Source organism: Lepus europaeus, chromosome 1 (assembly GCF_033115175.1).
Source record: "Lepus europaeus isolate LE1 chromosome 1, mLepTim1.pri, whole genome shotgun sequence".
Taxonomy (NCBI): domain Eukaryota; kingdom Metazoa; phylum Chordata; class Mammalia; order Lagomorpha; family Leporidae; genus Lepus; species Lepus europaeus.
The window spans coordinates 14,780,722-14,797,413 of NC_084827.1; the positions used below are offsets into that span (position 1 = coordinate 14,780,722).

General features: G+C 41.9%; 1 protein-coding gene across 1 annotated transcript in view; it reads right to left on the reverse strand.

The window, feature by feature from the left end:
* Nucleotides 1-16,692, reverse strand: part of LRGUK (leucine rich repeats and guanylate kinase domain containing) — a 133,791-nt gene that overhangs the window by 94,326 nt on the left and 22,773 nt on the right. Inside the window, exons 6-7 of the mRNA XM_062195156.1 lie at nucleotides 8,718-8,842; nucleotides 3,335-3,478 (exon numbers count right to left, since the gene is read on the reverse strand). Of these exons, the coding sequence (XP_062051140.1) occupies nucleotides 3,335-3,478; nucleotides 8,718-8,842 (269 nt within the window). The remainder of the gene's footprint in view (nucleotides 1-3,334; nucleotides 3,479-8,717; nucleotides 8,843-16,692) is intronic.

The window sequence follows — 16,692 nt, forward strand, 5'->3', positions numbered from 1 at the left end:
GTTGGGAACAAACACTGTCCAATAATGACACCAAGACTCCGAGAAGTAACACAGCATTCTTGAAGTCACTCCCAGATTGCTATTCTGCAGCTAAATGAAATGACTGGGATGTTTTCAATGCCAGAAATGACTTAAAATCTAAAGCAGATGACAGAGTGGAGACGCACAAAGGCCCCAAATCATCAGCTGCTGAAAGTCCACATAGTCACATGTAGGTGCTACGGTGTTTCAGTGGCTAAAACTAAATGAATAATATCTATGAAAGTGCTATCAATAAAACAATATTCCTAACACCAAACTATCATATGAAAATCAGAAGCTATGTTTTGCTTCTTTTCAAAAAAAGTATTTATTTATTTATTTATTTATTTAGAAAGGGACCCAGCTACTTCAGCCATCAGCACCTGCTGCCTCCCACAACGCACAACGTTAGGAAGGTGGTATCGGGAGCAGAGGCAGAATTCAAACCCACGCACTCCAGTACGGGAGGTGGGCTTCTTAACCGCTATGCCAAATACTTGTTCCTGTTCCTTTCAAGTGATAAATTTTCCATCCCTGTTCCATAGCATTCTAGTTGTCCTGAGAGGTCTCTGAGGAGCTTGTCAAATGGCTCAAAGAACATTTCAAAGTACTGTGGTTTGCTCCCCAGCCTGCTCAGCTGGGGAGGCAGGGAATTGTGTTATTGTTACAAGCCCAATTATTGACAAAAGTCCCCTTTGGGACACATGGACACTTTTTTTTTAATGGTGTCTTTTAACATTTGAAAATTATAAACTCCTCTCTTGGCTTAATGCTACCCTCTTTCTCCTAACAATCTTTCAAATGTAATTTGAAAAATCACTTGAGATGTAAGAGGACAATATATTTTTGTGAGATATTTTTAGACCTGCTCTATCCAATATAACACTAGTGGGCATATGTGGTTACCTCGCCCTTGAAATCTGGCTAGTATGAACTGAGATGTACTCTAACTGTAAAAGACATACCAGCTGTCAGAAACTTAGTGTGAAACAATGGGAAGTAAACTATCATATCAATAAATTTGCATATTGATTGCATGTTGAAAGATAACTTTTGGATATATTATTAACATTAACGTGACTTGTTTCTTTTTACCATTTATCCTGATGACTAGACCTGTGTGGCTCCCATCTCTGGCTCTGGTCCTATTCCCATGGAAAGCACCATTCTGGAGGGCCATTCGCATTTCCCTGACTGTGATATCCTGCAGAGGCTAAGAACACTCTCTGGAGGAAAGCCATTCTATGCACAGATCCTGGCTCTGCTGGCTGCTGGACACATAACTTAGGGCAAGTTACCTGACCTCTCTAGGCCTCCGCTTCTTCATCTGAAGCAGCAGTGAGGGGTGCAACGAGGATTCAGTGCCTCGTGCACACACACACACTCAGGGAATAGCTCCAGCTTGTGAGCAGAATCAGCAACACCACTGTAACTCCTCTTCCTGCACCCTGAGACATCCTCACTGGGGATTCCATGAGCACTATCCCGTCTTGCCAACACCCACTAGGGTACCTCAACAATTTGTGGAAGATGTGAAGTAAAAGATAAGCTTGGTTTGGAGTCTGTGCATAGTTCTTCACGTATGTTACTTTCTGAGGACCCCTCATGAGCGAGAAGCATTTTCAGGTAGGAAATTAAAAAACACTCAGTCTGCAAGGGTAACCACGTGAAAAGGGCACCAGAACCACCCTACACAGAGACGGTGCACACTCCCCCAGACTGCACAGTGAACACAGGTCGTCTACTGGAACTAATCACCTCGAGAGGTCGCCAAACAATTTCACTCACAAATCATGCGAGAAGGAGGACGGACAGTTTGTCTGTGATTAAAAATTCACTTTCTCCCAGATGCAGTGACTGACTTCTCTTGATCTTTAGCAACCTAACAGATGATGGAAACTTGCTGGAGAAAGAGACGACAGACAAAAACCCTCACAGCAGGACACAGGACACGGCAAGCCCTCCCCAGCATCACAGCTCACTCCACTCTCTTTCAGGGTCAGCCCACCTTCTCACTTCCAAAGAAACAAATGTCCAACTGCCTTATGAAATCTTTTACCCCAAACATGTGACAAAGAACCCAACATGAATAAAATCACTTTGCAGGTCTTACTGTATAACAAGTCAGCAAGGAACCAACTTCCTATATCATGATTAGGAGCACAAATTCTTTTCAAAAGACAAAATGTAATTAAGAGTAAAAGCTAATTACAACAATTTTTGAAGTATGCAGTTACTCAGGCATGAAAATTTGAATAAATCCCTAACTCTTCAGGCAGACTGGGATATATATCAATAGGATACAAGAATTCATTTTCTATACCTTTTCTATTTTCCTAAGTGGTTTTGCCTTTCTTAGGATATTAATATTAACAATTTTTAACTGATAGGTAAAATTATATGTTTATTATTCAACATATCTTGAAATATACATTGTGGAATGGCTAAATCTAGCTAATTAACGGATGCATCACCTCACAGAGTTAGAGTTTGTGCTAAAAACATTTAAAATCCCCTGGCATTTTCACTATTTTAACTACGGTTTTTTAACTATGTTGTACAGCGCACATCTTGAACTTATTCCTCCTGGCTGAAATTCGGTATCCTCTGAGCAGCATTTGCCCAGCTGCACCTCCCACCATGACCCCAGTCTTCTCTTCGGACAGCGGGCCTGGGGCAGCACAGTACTGAGGCTGTTCTCCTGCTCTGACAATCAGACATCCCTCAGGCCAGCATTCTACACAAGATTTTACAGGAGCATTACCTACTTCAGAGAAACCGCGTGACTATGGATGCGGCTTTAACCTTTAAAACAATGTAAATCAGAAATCATCCAATTTTCAAAACTTAAGAATTGCAATTTTTTTAAAAAGTCCATCTGCAACTACTGCTCTGGGAAATTTGCCAGAATGACATTTTTAAAATTTTATTTTATTTACTTGAGTGAGAGAGAGAGCAAGTTCCAGCCTACTGGTTCACTCCCTCCCTGTGGAAGAGCCAGGAACTCAATCCCAGTCTTCCAGGCTGATGGCAAAGACTCAAGTACTTGAACCACCACCTGCTGCCTCGCCAGGTCTGCTTTAGCAGGAAGCTGGAGTAGCGGGCAGAACCAGAACTCAAGGTTCTCTGATACAGAATGTGCGTGTCCCAATCCATGTCTTAACCACCATCCCAAACGCTCACCCTCGGCATAACAATTCTAAACTGACATGTAAGGCCAAAGTCCTTGTGAAAGCAGTAATGGGGCGTTGGTGCTATGCCTCTGCTACCCCCTTCTGTAGACAATGAAACCGCGGTATGTAAACGACATTACCTTATTATCTTCCAGGTTGATCACTTCCACAAAGTCATGATTCTCTAAGCCCTGGAGACTGCTTATCTGGTTGTGGGACAGATCCAGATTCTGTAGGGCTTTCAGGTCTTCTAAACCCGTGAGCTTTTCAATCTGGTTATTGCTCTAAAATGGACAAAATATACTTAATATTGAAAGGCCTCTTGTAGCAAAAGTTGTAATGTCAAGGTTTCATTCGGAATACTGCCCCAAATCTCTTAAAGTATCACTAAGGCATTCTCTCGCCTTCCCTTCAACTCCATTTCCACCTCTCTCAATTCACACACACACACTCACTCCAGTAAGAAATCCCAGTTTTTGAGGTAGAACACTAAAAACATGATATTTTCATCAAAGTTAAAGCAAGGTGAATACTCAAATCAGCAGGAAAGACAAAAGGCCAGTTGATATAAACTTCTGCTATTCCATATCTAAAGTCTAATGGCAGCATGGCTCCATGTCTATCTTCAGAAATATAGATTAAATGCAGTTCTTTCATCACCATCACAATAAAACATTTCAATGTTGAAATTCCCAGACACACTTTGCTCTCAGAAGCATCCTAAATAGAATCCCTTCTTATCACAAGAGCGATGGTAATCTGTCACCTTGGGAGCCTCCATGTTAACTTGTGCTGTTACATGGTTCTCTCATCTTAAATCTAGGCTGGACCTCCAACCTGTCGTACCGAAAAGAACATGGCAGGGGTGGGCATTGTGCCCACCAGTTGGTATGCCCACATCCCATACTGGAGTATCAATTTGAGCCCTGGCTGCTACGTTTCCAATCCAACTTCCTGCTAGTGCATTCTGGGAGGAAGTGGATGGTGGTCTGAGTGCTTGCAGTCCTTGCCGCCCAACAGCAGAGACCCAGATGGAGTTCCTGGCTCCTGGTTTCAACCTGGCCCAGCCTAGGTGCTGCAAGCATTTGCAGGGTGAACCAAAAGAAGGAAGACTGATCCATCTTTCTCTCTCTTGGCCCTGCCTTTCAATTAGACAAAAGTAAACATGTCTTTGTTTGTTTGCTTGTTTTTAAGTTCTGGTTTCTCTACATCCTCATCTACCAGTTCCAAGTTCAAAATGTAGAAATGCCTGGCAGCTTCAGTTTTTAGGAGTGCTGAGCTACCACGTAAGATACTGTACTCCAGCTACTCTGTAGAGAGAACCTGCAGAAAGTCTTCATGGAGATGAAGTCGCATGGACAGAGGCCTTGAGACTAAGTATACAGAAAAATACAGCCACCCGGCACTTCAACTAAGTCAACCCCCAACGAATATCCTAGCTGAAAGCAGCGCCCAGCAGAACCAACCAGCTCAATGCAGCTCAGACTATAGAAGTATTAGCTGGTACAATGGTTATTTCTCCAAGTCATCGCAACTGAGGTGGCTTCTTATGCAACGATAAAAAACCAAACTAAGTTCTTCAACAATCCATACATAAACATCTTCTCAGACAAGAACAAAACAAAGATTCAAGACTAAAACACTGTCCTTTTCCCCAACTTCCATGTACTCGTGACAACAAATGAGTGAAAACAGTAATTTGTTCTTTCCTGGTATTTTCAAACATACTCATTATTTCTTGGGTTCTTTAGCTTTGAAGTATAAGAAAATGCCATCGTAAAACTAAATGTTTAGTTTGAGAATCAAAATAAAGAGTAATTTTGAGGTTACGATTAAGTACTCATTCTTTTTTTTTTTTTAATTTTATTTATTTATTTATTTTTTGACAGGCAGAGTGGATAGTGAGAGAGAGAGACAGAGAGAAAGGTCTTCCTTTTTGCCGTTGGTTCACCTTCCAATGGCTGCTGCGGCCAGCGCATCTCGCTGATCCGAAGCCAGGAGCCAGGTGCTTCTCCTGGTCTCCCATGCAGGTGCAGGGCCCAAGCACTTGGGCCATCCTCCACTGCCTTCCCGGGCCATAGCAGAGAGCTGGCCTGGAAGAGGGGCAACTGGGATAGAATCCGGCACCCCAATCGGGACTAGAACCTGGTGTGCTGGCGCCACAAGGCGGAGGATTAGCCTGTTAAGCCACGGCGCCGGCCAAGTACTCATTCTTAAGCTTTCAAAACTGGAGCTGGCATTGTAGCACAGCAGGTTAACTCCACCTGTGATGCTGTCATCCCATATTGAAATACTAATTCAAATCCCGGCTGCTCTGCTTCTCATCCGGTTACCTGCTAACGTTCCTGGGAAGACAACATAAGATGGCCCAAGTGCTTGGGTCCCCGTCACCCATGTGGGAGACTGGGATGGAGTTCCTGGCTCCTGGCTTTGGCCTGGCACAGACCTGGCTGTTGTGGTCATTTGGAGAACAAACCGAGGGATAGAAGATGGAATGTGTATGTGTGTGTGTCTGTCTGTCTGTCTGCCCTCCTGCTCTCTGTCACTTTGTCTTTCAAACAAGCAAGTAAGTGAATCTTTTTTTTTTTTTTTTTTTTGACAGGCAGAGTGAATAGTGAGAGAGAAAGGTCTTCCTTTGCCGTTGGTTCACCCTCCAATGGCCGGCGCACCGTGCTGATCCAACGCCAGGAGCCAGGTGCTTCTCCTGGTCTCCCATGGGGTGCAGGGCCCAAGGACTTGGGCCATCCTCCACTGCACTCCCAGGCCACAGCAGAGAGCTGGCCTGGAAGAGGGGCAACCAGGACAGAATCCGGCGCCCCGACTGGGACTAGAACCCGGTGTGCCGGCACCGCAAGGCGGAGGATTAGCCTATTGAGCCGCGGCGCTGGCCAGTAAATGAATCTTTAAAAAAACCTTTTCACAGGCATGGTAAAGCTGAAAAATTAAATTATAGGATTCTCTTCTATCTACAATGTTTTTCCTGGTACATCTAATAGCAGAATCTCATTTTCATCCTATTTTTAGTAAAATTTCACTTCAATAATAACCAAGATTTTTGTTCAATGGTGTAATGCTATGGCTCTTTAAAATACTCATTTAGAATACTCCAATGACACATGAGGGTTTATTACACTATTCTTTTTGTTTGAAAAATAAATTTGAAAAATTCCGTAACAGACAGAAAAAAATTTCTCATAGCTATATTGCTAAAGTTTCCTTCTATTTAGACCTCAAAAAAGTTGAAAGTGCAATAAAAAGGAACTTACATCATATCCATATTGATTTAATGTATTGAAATAAAAACTCAATATCTTATTCAAAATATGCCCACATGTTAAATTTATGCATGGTGCACTTCTTCCCAAAGAACTTTGGAGTGCTTTAGATGTGGTAGATAGACCGCAATTCTTCTTTACAGTATCTCTGGTGGCTTTCAAAGTTGGAGATGACAGGAGTGGAGTGAGCCACAGAAAAGTTTAATTAGATAGTCTATGGTCCTGAAGAATCCAAAACTGAGAAAACTTCACTCACAGAAACTCTGAATTGAAAGTCAGCCAGCTCAAGCCTTTATCCAATGTAGAAAACTGACACATCACTCCTAAATGTAGCTATCTAGTTTCTGTAGCAATAGTTCTTACTGCTTGTTTTATAATTAGCATAGGAAAAATTTTTGGAGAGAAGCTATTTTCTTAAATAAGTAGAATTAGAAACACGGTCAAAGTACCAATTTGAGAGGGAAAAAACATACATCTATAGCTAAGTAGAAATGAATTTTTAAGTTTCGAATGCATTGTCATTGCTTACTAAGAAGCTAACCAGTAAACCACGTTTCCCTCTTAGATTTATCATAAAAGTTGCCACTTGACAATTAAAAATCATTTAAGTTTGGTGAATTGTTCTTCTTTCTCAAATTGTAAAGTTAACTACTGTCAATAGAAATTTAAAAAAAACAGTTTTATGAGTCATGAGTTTAAAACATAAGCACTGAAAACTGTTGAAACAAGTGCACAGCATTTTATTTTATAGATTTAATTAAAATGTGGAAAAGAAAACCTTCCTATTCTCAAAAATTTTAAGGAAAATGAATGACAGCATATTCTATATTTTTCTAGTTTATCTTGGATGCTAGGAATGGAGTTTGGAAACAATGTCCCTATTTGTAGAAAAAAAAATATTGTGTGCTTTTCCCAAAAGCTAATTGAGACAGAATGGTCAGCATAGGTTACAAAAATAGTTATTGAAACAAACTCTTAGGATGAAGGTGCTCTTACTTAGGAGTTCAGTTCTCACATCCTTATCTCTTTCCACATCTCTTTCCATTTAACACGCTCCACTTAAAATGAATGGAGATATCAACACAGAAAAGATACATGAAGAAAATTATAAGGTCCTAACAAACAACAAACTAAATAGGACATGCTTCCAATAATCCTTCAGAACACCATACTTCTAAAATGTGACTTTCCATTTTGAAATTTTCAACACAATTTATCAAATTCATTTTTATTTATGCTTTACTAACATACCTTAGCGGGTAGAAAATCTTAAACCCCAAGTGAATTATTAAACTTTTGCATTCTTTTTTTAAAAAAAAAAGATTTACTTATTTATTTATTTGAAAGGCATAGTCACAGAGGGAAAGAGAGAGAGAGAGAGAGAGATCTTCCACCTGCTGTTTCACTCCCCAAATGGCTGCAACAGCCGGGGCTGGGCCAGGCCAAAGGCAGGAGCCAAGAGCTTCCTCCTGGTCTTTCACATGCTGTTCTAGTCTTTTTGTATTTTTTAAAAAATTTTAGGGGCTGGTACTGTGGCAGAGTAGGCTAAGCTTCTATCTGCAGCACCAGCATCCAACATGGGCAGTAGAAGATGGCCCAAGTGCTTGGGCTCCTGTACCCACATGGGAGACCTGGAAGAAGCACATGGCTCCTGGCTTTGGATCAGCCCAGCTTCAACCATTGCAGCCATTTTAGAGTGATTCAGGGGATGAAAGATATCTCTCTCTCCCTCTCTCTCTCTCTTTCTCTGCCTCCTCCTCTCTCTAATTCTGCCTTCCAAATCAATTAGTTAAAAAACAAATTTAATCAATAAAAATAATCAAATTAAGATAATATGGAGAATAACAAAATTTTTTAAAAAAATTTGACGTACAGAAATTATTTCTATCTATGGGGTAATATGCAATGTTTCATTACTTGTGTACATTGTGTAATATCCAATCAGGTAAATATATTTATCCTTTCAAGCATTTAAAACTTCTATATAATGAAACCATCCAAAATTGTACCTTCTGGGTTTTCTTAAATAGAAAAATACACAATACTTTATCTATATCTTTGCACTATTCAATAGAACATCTCATTTTACTTTAGCATGAAATATTGATATCATACACATTCATGCAAGAAAACTGAAGACGGTAACAATTAGTAAAAGAATTAGCTCCTTGCATATTTAAAAAAACCTCGTCACAACTGATATTAAAACATGACTACTCTACAAAGAGCAGCGCTTCGTAAGACTCACCAGACACAGTATTTTGATGGGTAATGTGGCTAAGCCATTAATTTCTGTGATCTTGTTGTTGGCCAAACTAAGGTGTGTTAGACTGTAGCACATCTCTAGTCCACCGATTTCTTCTATTGCGTTGTCTGTATATCACGGCTATGTTTAAGGAAAATGTTGGTAAGAGCATTTTGAAGAAAAATAGAAACCAATGTCAAATCACCATTAGAAAAATCAGACAACAGCTTAAAGAAGTAGTATATGCCCCACATAGGATGAACACACTAAATCTTGAATTACTTTTCATATTAAAATTACAGTCTATATGAAATTAATTGTTCTATTAAAAAAGGCATAGCTTTTGAATGTGCTCGGTTGCATCTCTGACATGGTGGCTGGGAGCTGCCTCCTTAGTGGTGTGTTCTTTGCTTCATGAACGGCTCAGCCACCTGCTCTCAGGCAGGCCTGCTGGTATCGGGCCTGCCCTGCGGGGCAGCCTGCAGTACGCTGGCATCCTCACGGTGAGGGTATCAGCCACGGGACACATCATTTGTAGCAAATGGGTCGACCAGAGACAAACACCCTGCTGTAGACAGCAACAGCCCTTACTGCCTATCTTTATTGGCTTCTTTTCTCCCAACATGAGGCTTATACTCTGCCACAATTTCCTTAAATGTCTGTTAAGTCCCCATTCCTTGGGGCTGGTGCTGTGGCGCAGCAGGTTAAAGCCCAGGCCAGCACTGCCAGTATCCCATATGGGCTCTGGTTCAAGTCCTGGCTGCTCAACTTCCAGTGCAGCTCCCTGCCAATGTGCTTGGGAAAGCAGTGGAAGATGGCCCAAGTCCTTGGGCCCCTGCATCCCGTAGGAGTCCTGGAAGAAGCTCCTGCAGCCAGCTGGGGAGTGAACCAGCAGATGGAAGACCTCTCTCTTTCTCTACCTCTCTGTAACTCTTTCAAATAAATAAATCTTTAAAAAAAAATGCAAAAAAGAGAAGAAAAAAAAAAAAAAAAGGTTTCCATCTGTGTTCCACCCAGTCACCTAAAACTTCTATCTCGAAGTCACTGAATCCATTCAACTCTGTCCTTAGTCTCTTGGGCCGGGTTCTAGGATTTAATGCCACTTCCCCACAGAAGCTCAGCTTTCCTTCTCAAAAAAGTCTGTAACATCACCCTTCCTCAGTCACTCATAATGTGGAGGGCATCCATATCACAAAGGCATATGTTTGCCCCACTGTCATTTGTAATGATCCCACCTCTACTTCTTACTAGCTTGGTGTGATTTAATTTCTCTCTGCTCAGATTTTTCATCAGTGAAGTAGGGATAACACCAAGCTGATATCAAGGTAAAAAGTTGAATGTGGGGCTGGCGCTGCAGTGCAGTGGGTTAAGCCTCAGCCTGAGATGCCAGCATCCCATACTGGAGCTCCGGTTCAAGTTCCCGCTGCCTCACCTTGGATCTGGCTCCCTGCTGATGCACCCTGGAAAGTGGAAGATAGCCCAAATACTTTGGCTCCTGCCACCGACGTAGGACACGTGGGTGACGCCTTAGCCACTGCAGTCATTTGGCGAGTGAACCGGTGGATAGAAGATATCTTTTTTTTTTTTTTTTTTTTTTTTTTTGACAGGCAGAGTGGACAGTGAGAGAGAGAGAGAAAGGTCTTCCTTTTTGCTGTTGGTTCACCCTCCCATGGCCGCTGCGGCCGGCGCATCGCGCTGATCCGAAGCCAGGAGCCAGGTGCTTCTCCTGGTCTCCCATGTGGGTGCAGGGCCCAAGCACTTGGGCCATCCTCCACTGCCTTCCCGGGCCATAGCAGAGAGCTGGCCTGGAAGAGGGGCAACCGGGATAGAATCCGGCGCCCCGACTGGGACTAGAACCTGGTGTGCCGGCGCCGCAAGGCAGAGGATTAACCTGTTAAGCCAAGGCGTCGGCCAAGAAGATATCTTTCTTTGTGTGTGTGTCTATTTCTGTCACTCTGCCTTTCAAATAAATTTTTTTGGCCGGCGCCGTGGCTCAACAGGCTATTCCTCCGCCTTGCGGTGCCGGCACACCAGGTTCTAGTCCTGGTTTGGGCGCCGGATTCTATCCCGGTTGCCCCTCTTCCAGGCCAGCTCTCTGCTATGGCCCGGGAAGGCAGTGGAGGATGGCCCAAGTGCTTGGGCCCTGCACCCCATGGGAGACCAGGAGAAGTACCTGGCTCCTGGCTTCGGATCAGCGCGATGCGCCGGCCGCAGCGGCCATGGGAGGGTGAACCAACAGCAAAAAGGAAGACCTTTCTCTCTGTCTCTCTCTCTCTCACTATCCACTCTGCCTGTCAAAATAAATAAATAAATAAATAAAAATTTTTAAGTTTAATTATGGGAAAAAATAGAAAATGAGTGCCACTAAGTTATAGAAACCATAAATTTCTGAACAGCTGTAAGGCACTGACATCGTATTACTGAATTATAACTACATGAGGTATGGAATCACCTGCTCTACCACTTGGCCAACTACAAAGAAATTGATGATTCAAAATGGGAACTGAATCTGAACAGACTAAGCCAGAGAAACAGGTAAATAAGGCAACTAGAGAAGGACGTATTGCTAAATGTACCAAAAATTCCTGGGTTTTCCTCACTGGTTTCAGATTCAATCCTTGGGCTGAAGCACGGTTCTGCTTGTGGCCAGTAAGCGTTTTCAGATCTACTTCTATAAGCTCCTTCCGGAACAGCCCAAACAGTCAGACATTTCAGCTCACGATCACTGTCCTTCCATTCCTGTTTTTGGGGGCTGTTTAAATAATTCTGGAACTAAAACAAAGGCTCAGTCTTTGGAGATCAGGGTGGCAGCAGATGAGAAATGTGAAATACAGGAAACAGGATACTAAACTACCTCCTCTAACCGTAGACGAAGTAAGATACCTGTGGAACAGGCAATCGCCGGCAACAACCAGGCTGGGAGAACTGCAAGTGGCTGCCCCTCTCATTTAGCAGAGAGCAACAGTGTCTAAGTCTCTTCTCAGGAGCCCTGGTCCCGGCAGCTCTTCTCCAACCACGGTGCAGTGCTCTGTAGCACCGCAGTGTGAACTGGAGGCTTGTGGGTGGCTGGGTCAGAATGCTTTTCCCATGCGAAGCAGGCTAAGATGGAAAACTAGAAAGGAGGAATCCTAAAACTTTCCAGAGATTTCAGGAAGGGAAAGGGAAAGCTCACTTATTTTTTTCCACGTTCATTTCCCAAAAAACACAAAAGGCTAACCAAAGTACATTCAGCCTACTCTCTGGGCTTGACTACCACACGTGTGTTGAAATCAACATGGCAACAACAGAAAGGAGAACACAGATGCCTCACCGCAATGCTAGCCTTGGTTTCTGCAGATAACACCGCTGGCACACAGGTTACGGAATTGGCATAATCCCAACTGAGGAATATGCACATCTCAGAAAAATCACCTCCTATTTCTCAAACCTTTGCTTCCTTTTACATCTCAAGAAATTTCAGACACTACACATTAATCAGGTTCCTGAGTAAAGAATACTTTTAAGAGCGGCACAGTAGCTGTGCCCTCTAACATCACGTGTGACTATCAGCAATGGAAATAGTCAACATGCGGGACTCTGGGCGGGAACTGTGGAGTAGCAGGTTAAGCCGCCGGCCGCAACGCTGACATCCCACGCAGGTGCCAGTTCAGGACCTGGCTGCTCTACTTCCATCCATCTCCCTGCTAATGCCCCTGGGCCCCAGTATCCATGTGGGAGCCCCAGATGAAGCTTTTGGCTCCTAGCTTTGGCGCTAGGGCCATTTGGGGAGTGATGAAAGATCTCTCTCTGTTGCTTCTTCTCTCTCTGTAACTCTGACTTTCAAATAAAATAAATCTTTAAAAATTATATGCAGGACTAGGCCATACAGAGCTCTGAGTTTCCCATTAGCTTTCAAGAACACCTTAATCTCCCCCATCTCCCATTTTCTTATTTTAAGAACTTTCATCAAATGGTACTTGCCCTTTCTCCTAAATTATTCTTTCATGTTCTTTCACAGGTCTTGGAACTTTCTGATAAGAAGAACTATAATCTGATAAGTCACCAAGCTATTATAATGAATTCATTTACTGGGTTAATCCTCTTAGGTATATTTTAATTTTAAAAGACCACTATCAAGAAAAAGAGACTCAAAGAATCAAAACCATCATATTGCATTCCAGCTCTGAAGTTTCACCATTATGGGCCTAAGTCTTTTACAATGGAATTGTAGCTTCTTGTGGAAACGGACTGAAGGGAAGCTGTGGCACTTAAGTGTAACTTTACAACTAGGGAAAAAGCCCAACAATGTGGTTTTGCATTTTGGTGCTGCTGTTAGTGGTTCACAATACTTGACATGAATTATTCACTAGTTCAGTATTCATTCATTCATTTTCTACAATCATAAAATACGGTTTGGGTGTTGAGAAAACAGTGAGAAAAAAGTAGGATATTCATCACAGTTCTCATAGTGGAGAGAGCCACATGATGGCTTCAATCAAAACCAATCCTAAAAGATCTATATCACTTAACCACTGAAAAATGTTCTTCACTATAGGAGTGAATCTAAGAAATAAAATCTAAGAAATAAAATCAGGGGGCTAGCACTGTGGCACAGTAGGCTAAGCCTCTGCCTGCAGCGCTGGCATCCCATATGGACACCAGTTCGTGTCCCGGCTGCTCCTCTTCCAATGGCTTGGGAAAGCAGTGGAAGATGGCCCAAGTGCTTGGGCCCCTGCACCCATGTGGGAGACCCAGAAGAATCTCCTAGCTCCTAGCTCCTGGCTCCTGGCTTTGGATTGGCCCAGCTAATAGTTAATAATTTATTCTGAAGTAGTAATATAATCTATTACAATCACATTGTCATTAGTACTAGCTTGGTTAACTGATTTGTCCTTATCTTAAATAATTGTTTTGAAATAAATTGATTCAGAATTTTCAGGTTACTTAATTTTCACATAAAACTGGGTTAAGCTTAATACATGATTCATCATTGGCCCATGCACAGCTGGCTTTTGTTTATTTTTAAAAATACAATAAATGAGAACATCTGGGTTCAATTGCTGGCCACAGCCCAGCTGCAGCTTCCCACCAGTGCAGACCTGAGCGGCAGCAGTGATGGCTCCAGTAGTCGGGTTCCGCCCACCCATGTGGCAGACCCGGATAGTAATCCCCACTCCTGGCTTTAGCGCAGCCTTGTAAGCATTTGGGGAGTGAGTCAGCAGATAGGAGCCCCCCCCCCCTCCCCGCCCCGTGCCTCTCAAATTAATAAATAAGCAAACAACGAATTTTCCTGAAACTATCCCCCAACCTCAGCTCAAGAAAAAAGCCACTGGCAACAATTTAAATCTACCTCTGCATACTTCCGCTGAGTTCTTAAAAAATGTTTTATTATTTTGAAAGGCAGAGTTAGAGAGAGAGAGAGAGAGAGCGAGAGAGAGAGAGAGAGCGTAAGCGAGCGCTTTTCTATCCAATGGTTTACCCTCCAAATGAGGCCAAGAGCCAGGACTCAGACAGAGTCTCCTACGTGGGTAGCCAGGGCCCAGGTATTTGGCCCATCTTCCATGGCTTTCCGGGAAGCTGGAGCGGAAGTGGAGCAGCTGGTACTGGAACCCGTATTCACATGGGACGTAGGCGACAAAGGTGCTACAACTACTGAATTCTTAACGTCTGCCTCTCGAGAGATAATGCTTATACTGAATTGTCTGTTTTCCCTGCCCTTCCTGTTTTAGTTTATATCTAAATTACATTTATTTTTTACTAAGATCTGTCCTTATTGCTTCATGAAGGTGTATTTCATTCACTTTAACTAAAGTATGATACATTATTATGTGAGTATTCCATAACCTGTCTATGCTTTCTGTTTAAATAAGCATTTGGGCTGTTTCAGTTTTTTGCTATTACAAGCAACACCACTGTGAACACTGCTATATAAGCCTCTCAAATACGTATATACCAGACTTTCCATGTGTAGGAGTCAAAGTACTGGGTCATAGTGAATTTGGGTGTTCAACTTTAAAAGACAATATGAAATTGTTTTCCAAAGTCGCTGAACTAATTTTATGCCCATAAACCAAGTAAAAAAAAAAAATCTACTTGAGCCACACATGTTCCCCAACACTTGGTGTTTTGAGGTTTCTTCAATTTAGTCAATTGAATACACGATACAGTATCTCATGTGGCCTCCAGTTGCATTTCTCTGCACAGAAATGAGACTGACATCTCTTCATATATATCTTTTTATTGGCCTTTTCTGCTTTATTTCTGTAATTTTTAAAAACATCTTTGCCCATCTTCTTACCCAGGGGTATGGGATATATTTCTCTTCAGTTAGAACTTCAATATCCCTCAGTAGGGTAAGACATTTCCCTTACAGATCTTACTCATTTTTAGTAAGATTCATTTCCGTTGCTTTTGTAAGTAGCGTCTCTTTTTAAAATTATGTTTCCTATTTGTTGAACTTTCAGATATAGCTATTTATTGCAAGTTCTTTTATATATTCTACTGCTAAATTTGTCATTTGCAAGGAATGACTTTTATTTTCTCCTTACCAATATTCCGTCTGTAATACATCTCTTGTCTTATGGTGCTCCCAGATCTCCAAAGCAATGATGGGTAGATATGGTTAACGGCGGATATCCTCACCTGTATCTAGTTTTAAAGGAGAATGCTCAGACTATGTCCTCAAGTAGGATAAAATTTGTTTCAGATGTTTGTAGAGATTATTCATCAAGTAGAGAAAATTCCCTGTTGCTGGTTTCCTGGGAATTTTATTGTGAATTAGTGCTGGTCTTCATTACATTTTCTGTATCCACATCTAAGAACCATAAGGTGTCCTTCTCTTAATCTGATAATGCAGGTGTGACATTTATAGATTTTCTAATATTTAACTGACCTCACATATTTGAGATAAACCCAACTTGGTCACGGAATATATTCTTTTAATGCACTGTCAGGTTCGGTTGCCAATATCTTGTTAAGGATTCTTACATCAATATCATGAGTGAAATAAGCCTGTCATTTTCCTTTCTCCTACTGTTCATTACTGTTCATTGTCTGGTTTACATATCAAAGTAAACTCATTAGAATGAGCCATAACATGCCTTCTATTTTTAACGCTTGAAAGGATTTGTTCATTATTGGAAGATCCATTCTTGAACGTTTGGGTCTGTTGGGGTTTTTGTAGAAAGATTGTTAATTAATTAATTTAGTTCGTTGTTCATTTGCAACAAGTTGCTTTTACAGTTACATGACTACTCAGGGCAGCAAAACCTTTTTCTAGTAATATCACCCATTGTATCTAAGACTTCAAATATACTGGCATGAAAGTTGTTCAGAAATTCTCTTATCTTTTTAATCTCAAAGTTCTCTAGTCTTTTGAGAAGCCATCTAATCCAGTGATTTCCCCAGAGATTAATTTCTAACTTTGCCAGATATGTTTTTGTTCTCAGCTGTCCAGACCCAGCCAAGTGCAATAAGCACCGTGCAGTGCACGTGAACAGAGAAGAGAGAAGGAGAGCATCCGGTACTGTTGAGAAACGAGCCTACTAGCTCTGTGAAACTGCGTTAGTAATGGTGCCATGTTGCACTCTAATTATGTGTCTGCCTTCTGAATTGCAATTTGTTCTGAGTAATAATTACCACTGTTTATACTTCAATGATAAGACTCAATTGCTACATCTAATGTCAAGCTTAAAGAAAAAAAAAAACTAATTCCTTTCTTCACAGTGCATGACATTTATAAAGGTAAAATTAATTTTTTTTACATGGAAAGCTAAACTTACAGGGAAATTAAGTTTCTCATGATAAAAATGTTTTAAACTATATCCTCCAGTTAAGAGTCCAAATGCTATGGGGTCTAGCGGGCAATTCCATGCTGCACATGCAATGTTTCTCTGGGACAGAGCTTCCTACTACAGCCGCACCACTGCCATGAGACACCCGCAGCTCAGGGTACCCTGTGCGACCGCAAGGCCTCCTGGATGCCTAATCCCTTCTGGCT